This window comes from Amblyomma mixtum, chromosome 3 (assembly GCF_055824585.1).
Source record: "Amblyomma mixtum isolate Tamu chromosome 3, ASM5582458v1, whole genome shotgun sequence".
NCBI lineage: Eukaryota > Metazoa > Arthropoda > Arachnida > Ixodida > Ixodidae > Amblyomma > Amblyomma mixtum.
This window is the reverse complement of record NC_143014.1, coordinates 200430664-200455341: the sequence shown is the minus strand read 5'-3', so window position 1 is coordinate 200455341 and position 24678 is coordinate 200430664. Positions and strand designations below refer to the sequence as shown.

Genomic DNA, 24678 nt, shown 5'->3' with positions numbered 1-24678 from the left:
GAATGTATGAGATTAGGATGAAATTGCCCCCATGTGAAAATTAGTTTTTCCTAATTTTCCTCTTTTTTTTTTTCGCCTTTGCTAAATTGCCTGTTTGGGCAAATTGTCACTACATTGCAGGACAGTGAGTGCAGTACCTAGGTGCATTTTCTGGGTTGTAATCGTGCGAGTTTCGTGGGTTTGTTTTGTGTAATTTCAGCCGTATTCCTACCTAAAAAATGTTTTCACTGTGTAGTCGTGCCATAAAAACGAAAGCAGTTTGGGGGGATATTTTTTTCCGTGTAAATGTAAGTTCACAAATTCGTGTAGCTGAATGTTTGAAGGCTTTCTCGGCTCCTGTATTCCATAAAATTGAGAAATTGTCGAGCAAGCAAACATGTTCCCATACTGAGATCTTGGTGCAGGTTAGGAAGCCGCTGGTGGTCGAAATTAATCGGGAACCCTCTTCTACAACATACCTAATAGCGTGTGCAGTATTCATCGAGCTGCATATAGATAAATTCTCCTAGGTGCATGAAGGTGCTGCGTACGGCAGATCTATTTGCCTGATAAAATGTTTTCCTGAAATTTAATGCACGCTAAACCATATTCTGCTGAACATTTCTAGCAAGACCACATGCACATCAAAACCATAGATCAGAAACTGACAGTATATTGCGATAGGTTGTATAAATTGTTGTATTTCTGTGGTGCATGTTATAGTAGTGAGATTTGTGAGCAAGACTAACTTTCAAATTACTATTTTCTTCTCACTGCAGTAGTTGGCAGTAGCTTTCAGGCAGGTCTAGCTTCTATCTGCGACATTGAATTCAGTGTTGGTTCACATAAAACTTGTAAATAGGATTTTTTCAAATCACATTGGAGGGGTTTGTGGGTTGGGAGGCGCTTTTTTTTTCTTAAGCAGCTACAACTTTTTTTTTCTCTGGCATTGTTTTAAATGACTATATATGCTTTTTTTTGAAGTGCTGCCTATAGCCTACTTTTCGAGATGTGGAACCAAGGGGCCATTACATCACAAAAGGTGGATTATTGTGTAGCCTGTATGATAATGTCCTTTTTTGATTGACAACTTTTGTGGCTACTGTTGCTGGCTGGTTACACCTTCTTAAGTTGTTCCACTCAAGCTTTTCTTTTCTTGCTTGGCTTAGATTTAACTTCAGATAGTGTTGTCGTTCAGGGGCTGGCGGTGTTGTTTTCAGGTTGAATGCATCATTACTTGTTTTTTCATTCTGGTCGTAAGCCTACCTTTTTTCTGACCTTTAGTTGTCTTAGCTGAACATGCATGTTCCATTTGTCTAAGAGTTTGGGGGAGACGGAAATAGGTAATCTTTATTTCACTTTTAGTGGCTTGCATTGTACATTTGTTTACCTGTGGTTTGGTTCGTATTATGCTTGCATATGTTTGGCTGCTTTCTGTAGGCATAGATGTTGGATCAAATTGATTGCCGCATGGCAGTAGGTCTCCTTAGATTTGTCTTTGTTGAAGTTGGGAATGGCTTGAGATAAATTGGTTGTGTCTCATTGTGTTACAAATAAATAAACAACGTTGCTTGGTGCCACATTGGGGCTTGAGATACTGCAGACCTTAACCATTTAATCCAAGCGGGGAATGAGAACAAATAAAGCATTGACAACTGTCGTAGTAAATTTATTTGATAGACAAATGTGGGATCGGCTTCAGTACTCGCCATTTCACACAAAGTATGCAGCAGGATGTTTAATATTTGTGGTAGCTGCTTGTGCAGGCATTCACAATGTGTGTGCAGCTGTTCTCAGAGTAGCCAGTCCCAAAAATGCAAAGAAAAAAAATTGATTGTCGGTTTCCACTTTTATAGGTAGTTTAGTGCTGTGTGCCAGTTATGAAACCGAGAAATTCTGTTCGTTGTAGTTTGCATTCTTAAGCTCTATGGCAGTGTTGCAGACTTGGAACAGCCAACTCCGGGGGGGGGGGGGGGGGGGGGGTGCATTTTTGAACATTTTGAGTTGATAATCGCATCACATTCTTTAGTCTCCTCACTCCAGTACAAAAAAAAAAATACCAAGTAGCAGTATTTAAAAAGCAAAAATCAAGAAACCGAAACTGGGTTTCAACCAAACAATGGCGTCCTGTGACATTGCAGATACTGTCACAAAACCTATCATGTGGGCATTGGTTGGCCAAACTAGCAATTATAAGAGAGAGCTGTGGTCATTATTTGTTTGAAATGACCGAAAGCCAGCTTGAAACGTTGTCCTTCAGCAAACTTGGAACGAGTATCGACGACCATATGTCCAGTGGTCACGCAGATAAATCTCCGCAATTGAGGCCACGAAATGGAAATTTTTTAAATTTGTTTGCACAATGACAAAATGCTGCCCCACAGCAAAATTTGGTACTAAAGAGCAGAAGTTGGGAGAACGTACAGTGGAAGTTTCAGAAAAGGCAGAAAAAATGCCAGAGTTGCCCCTCAGTGAGTATTCGAAGCCATGATAAGACACCGCCATAACCTCTCCAAACAATGGAAATTTTTAAAATTTATTTGTGCAATGACAAAATGCTGCCCCACAGCAAAATTTGGCCCTAAGGAACAGAAAACTGCGGAGAACATACAGTGGAAGTTTCAGTAAAGTCAGAAAAGGCAGAAAAAATGTCCCTCACTGAGTATTCGAAGCCATGATAAGACACCGCCGTAACCCCTCGAAACAGTCATGTTTTAGCCTTCCCTGTTATGTTGCTCTTCTGGAATCAGATGTGGAAGAGCACATATTGGATTGATATTTTCTCAACTGAAACACTGATACCCTAGAGCTGCTGGAACATATATTTTAGAGTTCAGCTCCCTGAAATTTTGTCTGAACATAGTTCATCATTTTGCTTAAGTCTCCTTTTACTTCACCACTTCCTTGCGAAAGGGAAAAGAGAAGAAAAATGGTGAGGTCTTAACATGTTTAAACTGAGTAGGAACACTGTAGGGGCGTGCCAATTCTGCGCATTGACGGAGCAGCTGCACAAGGCCTCCGCCGCTGATGCTCAGTCAAAGATCGGGGCTTCATGGGGGGGGGGTTTCATCTGTGCTAGTGAAGTAGTGTTTTCGCGCTGAAAAAGTCAGTTATATGAGCCACTCATTCAGCACTTGTCTAGAGCACTGGAACACTGCACCAGGGAGTACTTTGTCATCATTTACAAGTGGCCTGGGGTTTGGAGCTGCATCTTATCGTGCGTGCACATTCCCATGGTTTGTGCTCAACTTCTCATGTCTCTAAAACGTATATTGGTCCTACCAAGCAACAGTGATTGTCACAAATCTGTAACCAAGCACTCCGTTCGAGCGCTCTAGACAGGTGTGTGGACATTTTGCTGTGAAAGTGTCTGTACCCAGCACTGAAAAATACCAAAAGGCGTGGGAGTATGAAAAATGTTTGTAACAGGAAGCTGTTTGAACAAAATATCAAAAGTTGTGAAAGGCTTTGAGGGGAATGGTTTGATGTGGTTCATCACTAGAGTGCCTATAACATTGATAGACCACAAATTCATCTCTGAGAATATGAAATGCTTTTGTAGCTGGTCAGAAACAAAGTAGATCTGTTAAGCGTTCATGCTGACAGGCTTGGTTTTTGTTGTGCAATCACTTCATAAAGTAATGAGTTTTCTTATTGCTCAAAATTAGATGCATGTTATGGGGAGTTACAGAAATCTATTATATGTTGAAAAGTTCTCTTTCACGTGTTAAAATCTTCTGCAGCCTGCAGCTATGGGCCGTTCTCCAGAGTAGAGTAAGAGGGTTTATTTATTGGTATATGTTGTTCACATTCTACTTGCTTGTAGAGCAACTCTTTTTTTTTTTTTTTTCTACACAAAGGTACTACTAAATGTAGTCTCCATCAGAAGCGATACATTTGGGCCAGCGTCAATTCTACTAGCTGACGATTCGTGCCAGTGGTTGCAGTTGATGTTTTCTCGCTGCATGGTTTGTCTTCAGCACTGGTACTCAGTCTTTTAAACTTCTTGAATCCACCTAAGTACACTCCTGTTGTCAGCGGTGTCATCTCCATAAACGTTCAGTAGCCTTCCGGGGATGTCGGACAGCCTACAGCCTTCCTTCTTCAAAAACTTCATGACAACCCGTTGCTTCTCCTTGGAATTCAGTAGCTACATGCAGTGAAAAGGATCCGTTAGTTACCTGCAAAAAATCTAATGGTTATTATAGAAGACTTACTCTACAGCCAAATAGAATTTGAACAATGTATATCGTGTAACAAAAATGTTCTGTTAACTTTTGTGTTACTTTTGGTACAACCCTAATATCTAGTTTGCAATGCATGTAGACTTCATTAAATCAGATAGCTTTCATGTTTCATTGCAAACAGCCTCAGAACTATTGTATTTTACCTTAGTGGAATCCTTTAGTGCTAAACACTCTCAGATTAAGAATACCGTGCATGCCATGCATGCCACTCCTTTAGCAGACATGATACAGTGTTCCATAACTGAATGTGCATTCTCTTTTTTCACCTTATATTTGGCATGTCTACACTTTTGCACAAATCTTGCTGTTGGGGAGAGAATGGGAGGGGGGCTAGTTGGTATGACATTCTATAACTTAAAAACTGCGCAAAGGATGGGTGCTCGTCCCATGTGCTTCTCCTTTTTTTTTTTTCCGTCCTTTGCATAGTTCTTAAGTTTATAGATTGCTATTCGGAGTTCAGTAGGAATCTTCAGTTGCAGAAAATTCAAAATGAGAGTTGCTTTTATGAAAGATGATGCACACCACTTTGCTAAAGCTTTGTATTATATTTGTTTGTGCTATTTATAATCTTTCAGTATCTTACTTGCATTGGCATTACATGTAAACAGTGCGACTCAAGCGGGACAACCGTATGATTAGTAAGGAGGGTAAATTCAAGGGCTTTATTTTTATTGCACAAGACAAAGCAGGCTTAAGCTCAGTCTGATTGCAAACCAAAGTGAGAAAGGAAAATGACCACTTCCATTCTGCAGAAAGCAGCCCTGAACAATTTCAATGGTTTATTCAAAATTGGTTTGGAATGGGTTGAGGACTTCAGCAATTTACTTGTCTTGCAAAAATGATTAAAATTTTATTATGTTATATGTAACATAGTGTATGTAGGTAAGACCTATAAAATGTGCATATTAGACCTTGAATTGGTGTGAAATTTTTATTTCTACATTGCCAGGATGACCCATCTGATGGGATCTTAGTTAGAGAGGCTGGTGCAATCGTCCATACACCTGTCTAGAGTACTCAAACAGTGCGCTTTGTTCTGTATTTATGGCAATCGCCACTGCTTGGCGGGCCTGAAACAGCTTTTAACAACATGAGGAGTTAAACATAGTCCATGGGAATCTGTATGCTTGGTAAGGTCACGTTGCAAGCCCTCGGCCGCTCGTAAATGGCACAAGTGTTCTCCTCGGTGCATCATCCGAGCACTCTAGACAGGTGTTTGGATGCCTCTGCATGTTGTGGAAATGGAACTGAAACAAATTGGTAACAGCTGCCTATTGCAAGCAGAAGTATTTTTATTTTGGGCCACTTTCTCTGTTTAGTTGAAATTAGTTGGAAGTAACTTCTAGAGATGTGTGCATATCAGCGATGAAATGTAAAAATTTGCTTGATAGTACCTTTTGATTGGATGCTACACAGTGAAGCATATGCTCCTTGGATGCATTGAGATGTTGGCGCACAGTTGCGGCTCTCCATTGACATAACCGCTTGTCAACAGGAACTTCAATATGAAGAAAGTGAACTGACCACACTCTGTTCGGGCTTGTATGAAATGAGGAGTAAAATCGATATTGTGCATAGTTTAGAGATGAATAGCTTTGTTAGGGGATTAGGGCTCATATATGTTAGCAGCTATGTTTTGTTTGGAGCCCCTTGTGTGCAATTTCACATGGGAAGGAAATCCAACAGAAACTTTCGGTTATACTGGTGTGCACCTTTTTTCCTGTAACTGATATTGTTTCCAGAAAAACACGTTCTGCCAAGTTCTTTGGTCATTTTTGCAAGGATGCACACTCAGTTACATTAGCACAGCTCGCAGTGAACAAGTCATGCACTGTCAGAACTTGTTTTACTGTAACCAGATCATGAGTTAATGACCATTTTGTAGTCTTATATTTTCTGCTATATGTTTAGGTTGCTAGTGTTGGACAAGCTCTTGATAGATTGTGCACTGAACAGCTGTTTTTATCTGAATGAGGGATCTGTTGTGTAAGGATCCCATAGTGTTACATTGAATTCATGTGGAATTGCTTTCGTGGAGTGGTACTCCTGTGAAGAAGCAGCACCCCTAAATTGTAGACTGTACCTCAGTGGCACATTGCCAGCTTTACAACTGCCTGGCCTGTGCCTTGGAGCGTAGCTTTTCTTTTTTCTTTCACTCTCTCTCCCCCTCTAGAAATGTGTCCCGTTTCAGCAGAGTGAACGGGCTAGTGTTGTTGCTCCCACCTGCCCCGGTTAATCTTTCCCTCAGTTCCACTGGCTTGAGTGAAACATACCAGTTCCCTGTGTTTTATGTACATGTGATTTGCTGGGCTGCAAGTCATATTGTCAGTTGAAGATATGCTGGAAAAGATGCAGGCATAAAGCTGAGGATATGTGCTTTAGGCTCAGAGTAATCATTCCCCCTCCCCCATTCTTTAGTGACCTGGCATATGCATATGATGAACAGACATGACAGAAGTGGGGCTCTTTCTCTTTCCTTTTTTTTTCCCCCCCACAGAATACTACAGGATACCTTTTTATGAAAATCAGATGTGTAAATGTTTAGGTGGCACATTGCAAGGGTCAATGAAATGTTAAGACATAGGACTGATGCAAATTAGTTTTGGGTGCATTGTCATACCCATTTGCCTGGAATGGTGGTGGTATAGTGGGCTTGCCATCTAGTCAAACCTTATCACAATGAACTGGTCAAGGATTATAGAACACCTCAGGAAAGTACAGTTTAGTCAACAAAGAAACAAACTTCATGCCACTGCATGTTGTTGCAGTGGTAGCGCTGAGAGAATAAAGTGATACTAAGGTCAAATTGAAGGGGATTACCACATTGTAATGGCAGAGCCTACTTATCTGAAAACAAATTATAAGGTAAAAAAATGATCAGAAACTGAAATACTCGATCACCTCTGCTCACAATTCTTGCAAACTGCAGACACATCAGTGCGGCTTTGTTGGTGGTGGTGTTGTTGTCGTTTACGGATCTTTGAGGCTAGCCCACACCACCATCCACTTCCAATAGGTGATCACGGAGTCTGTCATGAGAGAATTGAATCTATAAAAAAAAATGTTAAAAAATTGTTCGTTACAGCTCCCAAGTTTTTCAGTGGTAAATTCATCTTTTGCTTGCAAACAAATGTCAGGAGATTCATAAAGTGCCAAACAATCGATTTTGACCGAGATCAGATGGCGTTGTCCTCAGTGTCTTTGTAAGGTGGGCGATATTAAGGATTTTAAATGTGCGCCAAAGAGGATTCTGAGCCTGCCTTTTACCACGGGAACTCGATCTGTGCGCTCTAAGCATTCTTGGGAACTTTTAATTATTGTCCTCTGCAGCCAGTTCTCCTATTAAATCGGATTAAACGTCCCGGCTCCTGCCTTTTTTTTTAACTGACCTCAGAGGGTAGGAGTAGTCACCCAATGCATGGAGTGCCTTTCAGCCAGAATCCTCCTTAGTGCACCTTTAGGCTGTCATGGGTGAGGTCTTGTTTCACGAGTGTCCTATAGGGTGTTGCTTGATGCTGAATGTGTGGAATGTAAAGGGTAGCCAGTCTATTTAATTTGGGAAACTAAGACAGCCTTGCATATATAGTGGCTGCTTGCACTTTTTATTTAGTGTCTATAGCTGTAGTTTATCTCTAGAATTTAAAAGCATTCTATACTGCAGACAGATTTAAGCTGTAAATTAACTTTTTCGCCGTGAAGAGAAGGCAGTGGCCACTTGCTAGACAGTGTCAAAGGGGTAGTACCCTTAGGGGACTTGAAGACCTGTTGCGCAGCCGTCTTGTTGGGGCTTTTGTATTGCCAGTGCAAGCTTCTAGCACCCCACATTCAGAGTGAAGTTTTGTGGTAGTCCACATTAGCTTTAATTCATGGGAGGACCATCTGGTCACTGATGTGGTACTGTGATGACGCTGCAGCTTTATCTTTGCATTCCCTTAGCAGTTTAAATAATCCATGTGCCGTAAGTGACTGTGAGAGAGTTCGGAGAAATAAGCGTGCAGTTGTATGCTTCCTATGACTCATGCTAGATGGTTTGTCGGGCATTGCAGTGGTGTCTGTACATATCATGTCCCTTAAAACGACCGACTACTCACCAAAACTTGTCATGAAATTGTGGTGAAATGCAAAAATCATGCCTCATATTGTAAAAATTGAGCACTTCAGTTTCGGAGAAACAAGAGGTTATAATTTCAATTTTGCATTGAAAATGCATAAAACAAACTGAAGTTCAATGTTGCGATGAAACCCTGCCACTATTAAGTGTATCCCACTGCACCACGTTGCAGTAAAATAGCAGATTTTGTTTGAGTGCAATGTGTTTTTTTTTTTAGGAGTGTTTCCAGTGTTTTATTATAGCTTATGCTCTTTCCAGTGTGCCCTTCATGCTCACTTTGCATCGCCCATGTTGTGCTTTTAGCTTTTTTCACTAGATGGCGCCACAGTGCTTTACATTTCTTGAATGACAGGGCAGCCACAGTTCGCTAAAACTTCCGTCGACAAGGCATACATCACTGTGTCTTAGCAGCTTTGGGTACTGAAATGAACTCTACTATATACTAAACATGTCTTATTACTGTCTTGTGGGTGAGATTTATATTAGTTTTTCATACATCACTTTTGCCGACGTGCAGTTGCCTTCGTGCTCGCTGATCATGGTTTGCAATATCGGGATGCACAAAAATGGACGCATGTACTGATAGAGACTTTCCATGGTGCTTGTAACAAAACTGTTGTGGAATAGAGCACCTCAGACAGCAAGCTTTCTGTTGCACCAAAAAAAAAAATGGGGGGTGCTTGAAATTTCAGTGTTCGGTCGCTTTAAGTAGTACCCAAGCAAATTAATACCCCTGTCACACTAGCAAATTTAATGTCATTCGAACCTAATGGCATTCGATGCATCGAATGTCATTGGTCTATTTCGGTGCTACACGGAAAAAAATATTGTCATTCGAAAATGATGGCATTGACTGTCAGTGAAAAAAAAAAATAAATGTTTCAAAAGCTGGTGAGAACATTTGTGTGCAGTATTATAAGCTTAAAATATTATTTCCGGCCATTCTGCATCACTTTAGCCATCAAAAGCCAAGCCAAGTACAAAGCCACCACAAATCCGATAAATGTAAACAAACAAAATGGCTGACATGGCGGCGCGCGGAGCATGGAAATGACTTCCAAAAGGTGAACTGCTCAGTTACGTCTTTTAGTACTTTCGAGCTAAAGAAAAATGACACGCCAACCAGTAAGAAACACACAACCCAAAATGACCAACGGTCGCGGGAAAGACGCTCCTTCACACTCGGCGGCTGCTGCTGGTTGCTGCTGAGACTGAGAGTAATTGCTATCCACGACAGCTTCTAGTGTGAACAGATTCACACCAGCATTAGCTTTTTTTTTACCAGAACTAAATAAATACACTTTCTAAGTTTGGCAGTGTGCACATTATTTTTTCGCGTCGCTTCTTTCTGCTGTGTATCTGGTGTCCAGAGTACGCATTCGGTTCGAGATCGAATGCGAATGAGTTCCCCTAACTCATTTGATGGCGAATGTCATTCGAACCTAATGACATTACATGTTCCCATGTAGCAGTCGATTAGAATGACATTAGATTTGCTAGTGTGACAAGGGTATAATTTGGAAAATACTTATCACATTTTGTGGTCCCACTGAGGGTGGAAACAGTAGGACGCATGGCCACATGTAAATGTTGCACCAAGTGATTGTAAGAGGGGTTGTAGTAGTTTTGAAAGGGCATGTCTTCACTGTCACTTGGCTTCACCTGTTTCTAGCTCCCGTGTCTGTTTCAAAATGGGTATGTGCATTCTTGGCAGTGATTAGCTGTGGAGCGCTGCATGCTGCATTACCATTGTAGGTGACTTCATCTACCTATGTGTCTTGGTGCAGTTATGTTGTATGGCTAAGCAGTCAGTTTCCTTAGGCTTGAAAACGCTAGCTTTTTGTGCATGCACATTCGCATGGATTGTGGTTTATATCTTGTGCCTCGGAAAGTTATATCGGCCCCGGCAGGCTGAAAAAAAATCAAACTCCTCAACAAATATGTGGATCTCTCTGCACATACGAACTTAGTTCACGGAAGAGGGTAGCGTACATGTAGCTTCACCCGGGGAAAGTTTGCTGGGTGGAACAGCGAGTGGGAACCGTTTCTGTGAATGTTGGTTTGCGAAGGCCTGCCTGATCCTTTCTATAGCCCTTTATAGCATTTTTTTCTGATTCGTGCAAGGTAACGCCTACGTTTGGAGACTTGCAGTTTTGACTTCATGTAACAAGTGCTTATTTGGGCTTAAATATTGGTTTCATGACCATCGCTGTATCAGCGATGGCTTGTTCATGATGAGCATCAGTTTTGCTAACCCTGCAGCTAGCAGCAAAAATGAGTGTACGCTTAATTGACATTGACAAAGGGAATTAAGGATGGGATGGGTCAGTCCTTTCTTTGTCTACATAAGTTAAGCACATATTTTTGAAAGGTTATGAACTAACTAGTTTGTGAAAAAAAGTCTGATTTGAGAAAGAGTGGTCTGCTGTTGGACAGTTTTGTGCTTAGTGTTGTCGCAGTTGACATGGCTGTGTGTCGTGTGTTTGGAGCACCATGCTTTGTTGCATGATGTTGTCTTTTGCGTTCTCATTTGTGAATTCATCAAAGCTTCCAACGTTGAGTGCATAGGAAAATATTTGTGACTAAGAAATGGGCCAGCTGGCTACCAAAGGCCGTTCGCACGAAGAAAAATCTGAGGTTAAATTTTTACCCAGGTTAAAAATTGACAGGCGATCATACAGTGTGATGTGACTAAGCTGGACAGCAGGGCATCGGCCGTCTCGCCTCCGTTTGAGCTTTTTATCCATTGTTTCCAAGCCAGCTGCTGACACCACTGAGTCCTGGCGTCTTGCTTTTCCCGCTGGCGTCTCAGCCATCGTAATTCGGCACACCAGGCTGTCGCAGTGTATTCCCTAGTCAAGAGATCAGGAGCATTCATTGCAAATGCTAGATCGAATATGACTGAGCTCAGCTCAAAATACGAGGTGTTGAGCCAATGTGCAACAGCGATGGCCTAATGCAACCAACCAAACCGATTCGCTGTCCCCTCCATGCCTCCTTACACTCCTCTGGCAGAACTCCAGTTTGAGTGCTAGTTGAGTTCCGTCCCGCTAGCGGCACTGGTGTGGCTTCACACGGATGCCTCACCACCGCAACCTTGGCGAAAGGGGGCCTTAATGCTGTCACATTAAAACGCTGGCTGACGTTTTGGGGTAATAAAACTGTGAGGGTTCAAACAAACTCATGAGGATATGGAATGAGTAGTTCGACACGTTAATAGTAAAAGTCCAGCTTCCTCACACGTATGTTTCCGTAACGGCAGGATTTTGCACCCGTTCAGGCTTTGTATCGGCCGTAATCGATGTCCAACTGTAATGCTCCATGTGATCTGTCGTGGGTTTGCTCAATAAATAGTCTATTTTTATTGCAAAATTGTGTGATGTGGTAGAAATGAGACAGGAAAAGCCTGATGCGCCTTTCGCTTTTGGTTAGCACGACACATCGCAAGCTAAGTGAAGCGAGCTGTTTTTGCATGGACAAGCGCCGCACTGTTCCTGGAGCTGGCTAGAGATCACCCAGTGCGCTTGTTGATTCGTTTGATCGTTCACATCTGTCATTTCAATATCGGTCTGTTTCGATAGTGTCTTGTACTATCATTGAGATAGTTACCTGAGCCATAGTCTGCTGTTAACTCGCTCTGACGACGCTACCGCGGGTGCGCTGCTGCATCGGGTGCGCTGTTGCATGCAGCTTTTCGGCGTGTGAATGAAGAGGGGCACAGGCGAAAGACAGGTATTTTGGGTCGGGGACTCCCAAATAAAGAAACTGAAAATTCACACAAAGTGAAGCATGCTGCAGTGCACGTCTCGTGACACTGGAGCCTTAATGAAGGTGTTCTGTGCGGCAGTTGGGCCCTGGTGTTTTTCTCAAAGGTTATGGAAGGCACCAATAAGCAGCATAACATTGGGATCCAGTAAGCAGTGGGAGCAGCATTCATTCCACGATGAGGAACAGAAGTAGCTAATCATTCACTCATAGAGGGATGCTTTGCCGAGAGAATTGTGTAGCAACTGGATACTTGAGTGTAGAGGCTATGCAGTCTTCGTACGGTGGCAGCAGCCTTTTGGCATACTTTGCCGTTAGTATGGTTTGGCTTAATTCACATAGGATCGCATATCAGCTCGCCTATGGTAACGGGGCCTTGGCGATTGCTTTTGCCCTGTGGTATATTTGGGGGGGGGGGGGACATTTTTATCTTATTTAAAAAGTTGCACCCTTTGATTTATTGGATGTAAGTGCCATGCAGTGGTGGCTAGGAGTGCGTAAATGCAGGGCTTTTGCAGAATGCGCGCAACCTGAGCCACATAAAGGCGTTGTTGTGCGTGATTTTCCGCGTGTGCACTCCGAAGACCTTTCCTCAAAGGCCGCTTATTGGCACTGCCGGGGGCGCTGAGATAATCCTTGCAGCCACCTCCGACCTGGTAACAGAACGCCACTACGAAGTGCTGCCGTGGGCATTCCAGTCTGTCAAAATACCTTGGGGTTTTTTGGTCAGGCTTGTGCCGCTGCACATACATATCGCGGCATAAGTGTTTTGTTGTAAGTGCCTGACAGCGTGTTCAAGAGCGTCTGTTAGGTTTGGAGCGTAAATTGCATCTCAGTTGGATATCCGGTGCGGCCTTGTACTGCAAAGCCTCTGAAGAAAAAATAAAGAAAAGCGACTCCTTTCTTTTTTGTCCTGTCCTGTGTACCTGTAGGCTTTTTGTGGATGTGATATTACGCACTGATGGTGGCGACACCTGGGTGACTGTGCATGCTTCAGTCAGAAAGGGAAAGGTGGCATTCCAATGTTTTTTTTTTTTTTACAGCGACAGCTGTTAAGCGCCCGTTCCTGGGTTTTGCAGCGTAGTAGTCTGTCGTTGTCGTCTGCATAACCGGTGGGTGCGTTGTCATGGGACCCACTCGGAGAGTGGTAACCCGTGCAAGGAGGAAGGTACGACGTGAGCGGAGAAATACATAACCGGTCGGTTGCTACCACAGGAATCATCAGGAGAGTGGTTACCGTGGAAGGAGGAGGGTATGGCAAGAGCGTAAGAAGGTGCAACCGGTCGGTGCTTGCCACAGAAATCACCCAGAGGGTGTTTACCCTGGAAGTACGAGGAGGGTTACCGCAGAAGGAGGAAGGTGTAGCACAGGCGGGGAATTCTCTAAATGGAGGATGATTACCATAGGAGGAGGAGGGTATGGCGAGAGCTTGGGAACGCACAACCGGTACATGGTTGCCGTGGGAACCAAGCAGAGAGTAGTTTCCATGGAAGGAGGGTTTGGTGAGAGTGTAGGGGGGTACCACGGTAACCATCCGGACCGTTCATACCGTGGAAAAAGGAGCAAGGGTGTGGCGAGAACGGAGGAATGTAGCACAGTCTGTGGCAACTGCTGCGAAACGCGCTACCCGAGGAGAGGATCATCAGCGGCAGTGCACTTCTAGTACGGCAGACTGGAGTGGAGACCTGGACGAAAAACGACTGTAGAAACTAAAAAGCGTGCCCTGGAACTATACAAATGTGAGGTCGCTTCTACCACAACGTATCGTAAAGTATAAATACCTTGACAGCTGTCGCTTTGTTTCGCATTGAGTGGTAACCGTTGTGACCATTATTTGTTTGGTATACGTTTGGCTGCTCATACTGATTGCTTGGTACCAGGAGCGCATTTGTGGGCAACCCTTGGAGGGGAGTGAGTGAGGAAGTTGCTTCTATTTTGCACAGTGCATTTCTTTCTGCGTTCAAGAGGTGTACAGGGCCGTATTGTTACTAGAATCTGTTGAAAATGTACCAGTGCAACCCAGAGCTTTATGGCCATACTGGTGTCGCAATTCTGCACAAGTCACTCGGAAGGTTATCAGATTGTCGCTATAGAGTTTCTGATACATACAAAGGCAAACGGGGCGACGCGCAACTCGTCCACTGCGAAAATGGCGGAAAGATGTGGTTTCTTGGCTAGTGTTGTGCCGAAAACGTGGATTCAGTCATAACAAATAACTTTTCGCGAGGCAAATCTTAGTGATAATAAGTTTTATGGCACAAAGTACATTGCTAATATTCATATGAGCCTAATAACAAACATTACCTTACGCTGAATGTGTAGGAGTGAAAAAGGGCATTATTGAAGGAATTTAATCTGCACACAGTGGAGAGCATCTTTGGCTACATCTAGCCACCATATTGTGGCGGTGCCATGATTCCATGGTAGAAGCCAGGCCAAATACAATACGGTTGTGCTGCTTTTCTCTCAAGTAATTTTGAAACTGTTGCTTCGCGTCTGTAGTCAAACGGGTATAAATATAACTGGGGCAAGAAACGGCATGTGAAAACATGCAGTTCACTTTAAATTCAAGCGTAATTACATTCGAAAAAATGAGCATTCTGTTGGTAGTTTTTGTATTTGCGGGCTGACCCTCTCAGTGGCTGTCAACAGTGCTGTATACCAGGGGTGCAAATGCTTAGATTTTGATGTGACGCGGACTGCTTCACAGAAGGTTATTGCAAAAGCCGTGCTTTGCTTCCAGGCTCCCATTGATCCGCTGCAGCTGCTGAGGGCCCTGTCTCCTCTGCTGTCACCTGAGGGGGGCATCCGCAGTTCGGACGAGGTGTCCAGGTTGTCTAGGTGAGGACCTTCGCTTGCGCTGGCATCCTCGCTGGCTGCTGCTCCTGAATAATGACTGCACATCTGGCTGCTCTTTTGGTCTTTGGTTTGTGGTTGGTTTACCATGGGCCGAGATTTTACTGCTGTTGCAACTGTGAAACGCGGATTTTGTTTTTCCAGGACAGGGCGGGCCCAGCTCGCTCTCCGGCCCTGGAGGAAAGTGGCGCCTGTCCCGCCGGACTGGCGCCTCTGTGTGTCTCACTCACTCTTACCCCCTCCCTCTCACCACCCCCCATATCTCTCATGCCTCTCTGTGTAAGCATTAGCGACCCCCTTCTGGACATCCTAAGGTACCTGCCTGCTGGAGGCCGTCAGCGACTGGCAGATCAGCCGGCGACAGCGTGTGTAGCGGTCGAGCCAAGAGTAAGGACACTGCGCGCACACGCCGCTTGCTTGGGGCCCGCGCTCGGGCCGCACAGGACGCATCGCCCCCTGCCTCGTCGCTGCTGCGGCGCCACCATGGTGGGGCGGTGCGCGTGGGGCTCTTCTCGCGGGACTGGACGACTGTGTGGTGCGCTTGTTGTTACCCTGGAGCATTCGGTGGGCCGGGACTCGGGTGGGACGTGTGCGTAGGCTTTCAGCTTATAACCGCTCTTGACCGTTCATTTGCGAAACGATCAGGGCCGAAGAGACGGTTCTTCTCTCGTCTTAGCCGGCCAACCTCCCCCTGTCCGAAGCTTGAAGACTGTGGGGGAGGTTTGTACGGAGCCCTCATGCTTTGGCAGCAACTCCATATTCCTCGTCTGAGAAGCTGAAGCATGTCACTGTGAAGATCATACAGGTAAGTGGAAGCTGGAGTTTCTCGGGGGATCAGCTGTAGCGAGGCTGTCTGTGTGCCCGCCTAATCTGCTGATATAGCGGTGATGTCAAGAAAAAAGCCCTTGAAAGTAGTGAAAAGCCGTCTCTTGCATTTCTATAAACACCGATGACTCGGTGGCATCTGTAATGTGCTTGAGCAGTGAAACCGGTAAAAGCCGATTCACACGACGGTCCGGTCGCCCGCGGCCCACGCACTACGTGTTCATGCGTCATCACATTGAGAGGCGAGCAGTCGGCCCGCGGCCATGGAGGAAAAAAAACTGAGGAGGGAGCGTCCGGCGACAACCTTGAAGCCTAGTCTTAACAAGTAAAGATATAGCAAAAAAAAAGGGAGTGTGCCCCCCCCCCCCCCCCCCCCCGTGATCGCACCACGTGATAGCGTGCGGTAAAGTCTAGCCCCGCTGCGCGCACGCATGCGCCGATTAGCGCGGCAGACTAACTGTAGATCAACTTCCTTGCTGTAGACGCCCGCGCCGCGGGTCGCGCATACGCGCGCACTAAAACATACCGGAATCAAAACATAAAGGACCGGCTCGGAGAGCGAAAAACTGAGGTAGAAAACGACTTCAAAACACTCGGCTTGCGAACGCTGGCCGCGTGACGTCATGCTCCCTCCTCAGTTTTTTTTCCTCCATGCCCGCGGCCTGGTCAGCGCGCCTCTCAATGTGCTGACGCATGAACACGGGATGCGCGGGCCGCGGGCGAACTGACCGTCGTGTGAATCAGCCTTAAGGAGTCCAGGGGGCTGTACCAAATGTAGTGCATGTATACAGGTGTTGAGCTCATTGGCCTCCGGGGGCGGATTTGTTGTGTACGGCATGCTTGGTTCTTGTAATGAAAAAAAAAAAAATCTGTACTTTTTACTGGTGCACAATAAATGAACGTTGGTATCATTTTGGGCTGTTTCTTTGGAAGCAGTCTCACATCGCAGCTACAGTACTCCCAGCGGCTGTAGCCATCGGATATGGTGGCAAATGAAAGCGGAGTCCTGGGAATGGGAACAGCTTGGTGGGTGACATGCTCTGCTTTGACCAGCGCCCTTGAGGGCAGCACGGCTTTAAATAGCCTTATACATACATTAATGCCTTTGGCGACGTCGCCCAATACTGCATGCGAGCAACTGCATTAAGCAAGTGGTTTGCTGGACACCGCAAAAGTAGGCCACTAGCACTCGGCTGCGACCTGTACAGCTTTCCACACGTACAGTATAGTCCACTGTTAAAGGGAACATGCGATCGCGTGGCCGCCGCGCTTTGCGAAGTGCTGCCACGAGAGTCTTACGAGAATTGACGGCAGAATGCGAATGCGCGGTAAACGCGCCCCGGCTGCTCTTTCCGCGCGTGCGCCTGGTACCTCCCATACTCGCCGGCTCTGAGCGGCAGCGCTTCGCGCAACGCGGAGGCCACGTGATTACATGTTCCCTTTAACAGTGGACCGTACTGTGCGCATATTTCATCGAGTCTTACATGTTACAATTCCTGCATCCAACGAGGACTGACTTGCTTAGCTGTGTGGCCTCTGAGCATCCGGCTGAAAGGAATATGAGCGGCCAGGCACGTAGCCGGAAATTTTCCCCCGGGGCCCGCAGCTTACGTTAGTCTGACCGATCCCATGTTTCTCGGGCAGCTCCTACCTGCTTTTCTGGGTACATGCCTGCGCGCTATATTTCTTTTGGTGCCGATGAATTCGTGCACACTCGACACATTTGCAGAAATTCGAAAGGTTTGAAGCACCGCCTGAAGAAAAAAAAAACAGCAGAGATAGTGTGGACTATCACTAGTGAAGCTGTGCCAGGACATCTCGCGTGCTATTGGCGCCGATATTGGTCGAAGCCTAGAGCGGGGCACGTTGCAAAGCGTTGAATCTCCTGCGTTATCTTGCTACTCTGACCATGCTCGGTATCCAGGATATGTCCACGCAGCTTTGCCACGCTAATATCTACCCCTACTAGTGTAAAGCAGTATTCTAACTGATTCGCCGGATTCCACATGCGCTTATTCAGACGGAGTCACCGCCGAGGGACTAACTGACCGCGTGTGTACTCCGCTGTGACTCTGGAGCGCATTCACAGTCGTGTATGACGCTGAGCTTTGCGGCGGCATCCTGTGTGTCGGCGCTTGCGTACTTCGGCTGTGAAAGCGCCCTACGGTGAATTGCACAAAGCTTGCCAAGAAGTGGGGGGACACTGGTTCATGTCGAAATGCAATTGCTTGCCAACGACGTAAGGATGTGGCCTACGTAGTGAACAACCGGGCTCCTTGAAAGCAGGACTATTGCCACACGGCACACACGTTTCGTCTTGGCTATGTCGTGTGCCATCAGTCGTGGGTTTTAAGCAGCATAGGTCTACGTTATGAACAACTGCTTGCTCCGAGCCCATCCGCATTGCATCGGAACATATACAGGCATGTAGGGGCGAGGAGTAATCAAAGATCCAAATGGGTGCTTCACGTACTTGTTCCGAGCTTTCATCAGCACGCTGTGCTGACCAGTCAACAGAAACACTGCGCTTGGAACGGGTTGCTTAAAATAGCGACCGTACGGCGTACAGACCAATGCACCGGGCGTTTATACGTCTCGGCGCAAACTTATGTTTGCAGGACGAATCCTCGGAAGATTCATACAGCTGCACAACGGCATTTTCTGAAGCAATTCCAGTTCTGGCGTGGATTTTTTTTTTTTTTTTAGTTTAGTCTGAGTTATGCATCGGTTATTGCAAGGCTCCGTTTCGGCGTAGGTGGTCAGTGTTCTCATTATCGGGCTTGTAATCCACATCGCGCGCATTTTAGTTCCGCTTGCCACTCACTGTGGTCTATGCGAGAGTGCCGGAAGTGTGCGTATCGTGAAGGGCATGCAGGAGGGACGCATTGGTTCATCGAATGCTTGTTCAATAAAGTAGCGCTGAATCACTTTTCATTGCATACGGGAATTGGGTCATATTGCATGCGGCATCGGCGGGGAAAATTGGCTCGCCAATGTGCACGATGCTGGGTGCTGACAGTTCGCGCGTCTGTGCGCCCATTCGAGCAGGCGCTACCGTGTGTAGTAGCCGGGGTCAGTCGCGCTCAGTCTGCGTCAGCGGGTGTGTTGGTCACGCAGTTGCTGACTGGTTTCAAAACCCGTTGTTCCAGCATATAAACTACTCGTCTTTGCCGATCACAATCCGGTGTTTTTTGCGAGAGCGTTGTAACGACAACGCTTGTAAGGCGGGAATTTGCCAGCAATAAAAGATTTTTGACGACCGTAACGGGGGTTTCACATTTTTACAGCTAAGCTTTTAACTCGCTGGTCACCAGGTGACGCAGGTTGAGCGGCCACATTTTTGTGTGTGTCCGGTGAACTACGCGTGTGATAATACTGGCCTCAGGTGCTGTGCCGAGACTGCTTCGCTGAACATTGCGCCTTTGTAAAGAACCACTTGTCCCACTCTAGGACCGATTCTTCCGGTCGCCCACGTTTAGCGAAACTCAATATGCACGCTTGTAGGACCACTGCAACACTGCTAGTACTTCACTACACGACTCTACCGTACCTCCTCGGAGGTGTACGTACCTTCTGTAATGAAATAAGGCGGTTCGTCTCTTCTCGGAGTTCATTTATTCCAGGGTCTAACATTAGAACCCGGACCCAAGCACCATTCGAGCCCATGCGGCTGCAACTTCCCAAGGTTGCGCCAGAAAACGACCCAGCGGGGCTTGCACAGCCTTGCGCTCACGCCAAGAAGAAATGGGGCTTCTACAGCGACTGGACACTGGTTCATTGAGCCGGCGGGGTACCAGTGTTACGCAGACTACCTAGAGATGGCGCTGTACGTAAAAGTACGGAGCCTTGAGGCTACTCTGCTACTGAACTTTAAGCGCGGCATGTTCTGGCGCCTTCTCCTTCGCCTGTTCTCTCTCTCTCGCTCTCTTTTTTTTTTTTTTTTTTTACTACATAGTGTCAGCCTCTCGTAAAACAAGCGTAACAACACATTTAGCGACCTGTGTGGTCTTAGGTGTACTGAAGTCAGTAGCTGCTGAAGCATCGTTCGTGCAGCGATTAACACTTCAAATCGTGCAAACAACGCACGCTAAGGCCGCGTCGCGCGTTTAGTTAAAGGTCACAATTTAAGCATCGCTGCGGAAATGCGAGGTTGTAGTTTGGGTGTACAGTATTTGCCTATCGTAGCTTGGCGTCTGCTACCGAGGATGGTCAAATCCCGGCCGCGCTTCGACGTAGGCGCACTGCGCGTTAGAGCCTCGGTTCTTGAATTCAGAGTTAGGTTAGGTTAGGTGAAAAGGTTAGTGGCCGCTGGCAGTAGGATAGGCTCGCTCCGGCGAGATGCGGAATTGAGATGTTCGCTTAGCAACGGTTTCTTTGGCGAGAGGGAGGGGGACTGCGGCGTTCACTCATCGGTCGGCAGCCGGTCGCAGCGAGCGTTTCTTGCTGTGCGCGCGTCCGTGCTCGGCTGCTTCTGCCAGTTCGGCGGATGCGCCGTTTCTTGCTAAGCGCGTTCACGCTCCAGGGTTGCGGGTGGTTACTAATACGGCCTGCGTGCAGTTTTTCTAGTCTCCTACCGTTACCTAGCTGTGGTGGGCCCCGAGAGTTGCTGCGACTTGTCTCAAAGCGACTAATACAATAACTGATCTGGGGTTAGCGCTGCAGGTGCAGGCTTAATGTGGAAGCGTCTGCTTGCAAATTGGAGCCTTCCGCCGCTAACGATCCGCAGGTGTGGCAGGGATGCGTTGCTGTTGTACTAAAGGTCTAGGGTGTATGTGGGGGCGGTTGTACGAACGCCTTCGGTGCTCAGCGCGGACCCGCCGGGTGGCCGCGTCTCGACTGAGGCGACACTCATAGGCTAGGGAGCCTTCCACTGCGGCACCTTTGTCAACTCTTCCTTCCCTCGCTGTGCGGTTGAGGTGTCCACCGAGAAGTGAGGCGGTTTCACCCCCCCCCCCCCCCCCCCTTTCTTTAATTGCTGCGATGCGAGTGAATTTCTCTGTCCCCAGATGGTAACTGTAGGGAGCTTTTTTTTTTTTTTCGCGGGATTACTTTGATATACTATCCGCCAAGCTATGCTTCCTGCTTACGGGGAGCGCCCATGAATGCCAGCACTCGTTTGCGGGACAACGTAATCTTTCCGTTGGCGCTAATGGCAAAAATCTTCGGCGTTCGCTGTAGCGTACTGCAGTGCCGGTCGGAGCTAGAGGGAGGGAAGGGAGGGGAGGAGGCATTGGGCGAGACTAGCGAGTTGCCATAGCAACAGCGCCCCTATTGGCCGGGTCGAAGCAAGGTGAAAAGGTTAGTGGCCGCTGGTAGTAGGATAGGCTCGCTCCGGCGAGATGCGGAATTGAGCTGTGTCGCTTAGCAACGGTTTCCCTGGCGAGAGGGAGGGTGTCTGCGGCGTTGACTCATCGGTCGGCAGCCGGTTGCAGCGAGCGTTTCTTGCGGCGCGCGCGTCCGCGCTCGCCTGCTCGCTTTCTGCCCGTTCGGCGGATGCGCCGTTTCTTGCTAAGCGCGTTCACGCTCCAGGGTTGCGGTACGGCCCGCGTGCACGTCGCGTGCTTAGCTGTGCGGTGTAATTAAGAAATGAAAGCGTTCGTGCCGTTGGCTACTCGGCTCGCCTCTCGGAAGCGGGCGCTGAGTATCTATCTCTAGCCTCGATTTGAGAATGAACGGGATCGAAGACTTGGTTTGACTTTGCGTGCAGTGGAAGTATCTGGAAGCTCGGCGAACTAAAGCAGATTTGGTTTTGGTGCTAAAGGAAGCCAACATCAGATAGTGTACAGGTGCCTGCAAAAGTCTTCGGAGCTCTGAAATCGCGACGGACCGAGCGCGCAGCTACGAACCCAGCAGTGTGCTGTGCACAAATTGCACTGTACACCCTTTTTTCCTTTCCGTTTCCAAAACTGTGGGCGCCTGGCCTCTACACACTATGCTTTAGCAATTTTACTGGCGGGTTAGCGACGAGTCAAATTTCATCGTTGAGACTCGGCACTAGCAGCGCCTGTCGCCGATAACCTCTGTATTAACCGCAAGACGGGATCAAACTTGGTAACACACAGCATCCGGGTAGAGCTGTGCAGTCGTCGGCGAAAGTGTGCAGGTCGCGCCCGTTAAGTTTCCTCGTGATTTTGTACGACGCCTGTGACGCTTCACAGCACATAATCGAGGGAGGAGGGAAGAAGGTCACGCGCGTCCTTTCGGCGAAGGCATACCTTACTCAGTTTAACATTTGGACCGGATGCGATAGGCAAGCGCCGCCTTTGGGCTTTCTGCGGCAGATGTATGCGTTTCTAGATGCAGTGCATGTTATCTCCTTGCTGCTTGTGCAGCAGGGCTCTGCTTTTTGAAGGATGGAATCGAGCTGAATCGAGGGGAACTGCAAAGGGATCTTGAAGAGGTTAATCTCCTACTTCCAGTGTAGTCATTTCAGATTTATGCATTACTTTCTCAACATTTCAAGCAGCCTACTTCTTTTGCCTTAAAAAAACTCTGAAACCTCTTTGTAGTATGTTGGACGAAAGGAAAGCTATGCAGGTACGCTTCTTCATAGAAAAACATTGGACGTGTTAGCAGGTTATGCGTCCTGTCTTGGAAACGCAATGGGTTGACTCGTCGAGTGTGGCACGTGTTGTCTTCATGTATCCAGCGGTAATTGCATGGTGTTATAGCATGAATAACTGGACTAAAGATGGAAAAACTTCCTAGGGTCCATTAGCATGGTTATTTTGCCCAATTATATGAACAAACTATTTTTTCAAAATTGTAGCACAAAATAGCAATATAACATTCATTGACTGCACAATTTTTACCAAATGGGGCATATTTAATTGTTGTGGGTTGGTACAAAAGTTTTATGACTCAGTATTTAACTTCTGGTGTCTGCTTACATTCTTGCAGTACGATTCACGCTCGCATTTAGTTAACTTAAATGCTACACTGCTAGGTCAGCTACTTTTACAAAGGCCTGTACCAGCTACTTGTTTAGTAGGTTTTAAGTTGTGTACTCAGTGCTTCCAGTCACATCCATCTGTATTGTTTTCAGCTGCTGAATAAAGCAAGTGCTGTGGCCGTAGCAGTCATATATATATTTTTTCAAATCAGGATTTTTTTAGTAAGCTTTGGTCTGTTGCAAGTAATTCAGAACTTAAAGTGCCTGGAAACTTTGCATGTTTGGTTGTGAAAGTAAAAGTGTGCACAATATTGAATTCTGAAGTGCCTTGTCATGTGGCTGGAAAGCAGGCGCCCCTGTCAGTAGTAGTACTTTTTCCGTCTTGGCATAGGACCACGTGTGCTTTTGTATTATAAATTTTGAAATAATTATTACTGAGATATATCTAGACCTCAAGTGTAACATTTGTGGGGAATCGGAGGACTTTATATGAAAACTCTTGATTTACATGTGTTCAGTTGAAAAGGTAACGAGTTTCCACCACAAAAGACTTTCAAATTCTCTTCACAGAAGCCTGCCGAAACCTTTGTGCAGCTTTTCTTTGAGCTTTTCTTTTCTTTTACTACAGCAGCTTGTAGTGCTGTTCAACCAGAAATACAAAAAAAAAATATTTGGAAACATATGTATATTTCTGCACCAGATATAACCTTTCGTAATGCTGAAACTTTAAATTAACACATCTGAAGTGAATGCACTAAGAAGAGTCCAGTATAAAATGTTAATATTTTATACCTGCTGGGTTGAAATAAAAATCTTTTTATTTCAGCTCACTTTTGATGAACCTGATTATGTGCTGAAATAGTGCTTTACTAATCAGAGCTTTATGCAGCCAGCTTTACCTGAACTAGTGCTTGTGTTTTACGGGGGCTAATAAAGTACGCATTTGTAAAAATTACCTTTAGGCAGTGCTCAATTTTTTGCAGAAACAATGTATCGGCAGCTGTTTTGCAACAGGTTGGTGTGGATGCTGTGCGATCTGTCTATGTTCGAGTTGTGTATGCTTGAGTTGTGTTTGCAACAGGTTGGTGTGGATGCTGTGCGAGCTGTTTATGCTTGAGTTGTGTAGATATCTTGTAATGCATTGCGCCTTTGAGACGTGCGTGCATCGGTGCGCGTTTGGCTGTTTGAGATCAAAGGTGCCCTTTGTACGTGTGAGTTTGCTCACAGTCATAAAAATGAAAATAAAAGGTTTGTAAACCGGAAAAGTGTTGTTTGTCTTTTTTCTTTCTTCTTCCAAAACTGTCATTTCTTAAGCGGTTATTAAAGCAAAACTAGATTAAGTTTAGCAATTTGGGCTACACAGTATACTGTCAAATGTCTTGCGGCAAAAGAAAAAAAGAAAACTCTTTTCACAGGTGCTCGAACTTTCCGGAGCCCTTCACTACGGCGTCTCTCATAGCCCAAGTCGCTTTGGGACGTTAAACTCCCTTAAACCATAAACCATTTGAAAGCAGCAGCCAGTGTGCATGATTTACTTGTAGTAAATGCAACCAGGTTGTAAGGGGGTGCAAAAGCCTTTTTTTTAGCTGTCTAGCAAGCTTGTATTGACTGGCACGTGCTTTGCTGGTACTAGTAGAATATATTAAACTCGCCCGTTCAGTCAATGTCTGACATTATATGTTTAACAAATAGAACAGAGTCGCAGTAGCATAAAAGCCTTGTGTATGGACCATTGCTGTAACTGAGTGATACTCTCACACCAGCAGGTCAAAGCTGACTGCAAGCTTTCCAGACAGCGTAGCAACGGTTGTGTGATGTTTGGCTTGGTTGCGGGTGTAATGTGTTTGCAAATGTCCACTGGGTAGTGCAGGTGTGTTGTAGCTTTTAGCCTGCATGCAGCAATGATCTGAAGTTTATTGTCCTCTGACATACTTTCAGTGATGTGGGTGAAACTCCTGTCTGCAGGAAAACTTCACCTCTTAATGGAACAAAGGAGGCCTTAA

At 46.0% G+C, this 24678-nt stretch overlaps 1 protein-coding gene across 3 annotated transcripts in view; it reads left to right on the top strand.

Annotated features, from left to right (window-relative positions):
• LOC149353283 (serine/threonine-protein phosphatase 1 regulatory subunit 10-like) overlaps positions 1 to 24678 on the top strand; it is a 62339-nt gene that overhangs the window by 18513 nt on the left and 19148 nt on the right. For all 3 annotated transcript variants that reach the window (XM_089582454.1, XM_089582455.1, XM_089582456.1), the window contains one exon: positions 14846 to 14943. In XM_089582454.1, the coding sequence (XP_089438580.1) occupies positions 14846 to 14943 (98 nt within the window). The remainder of the gene's footprint in view (positions 1 to 14845; positions 14944 to 24678) is intronic.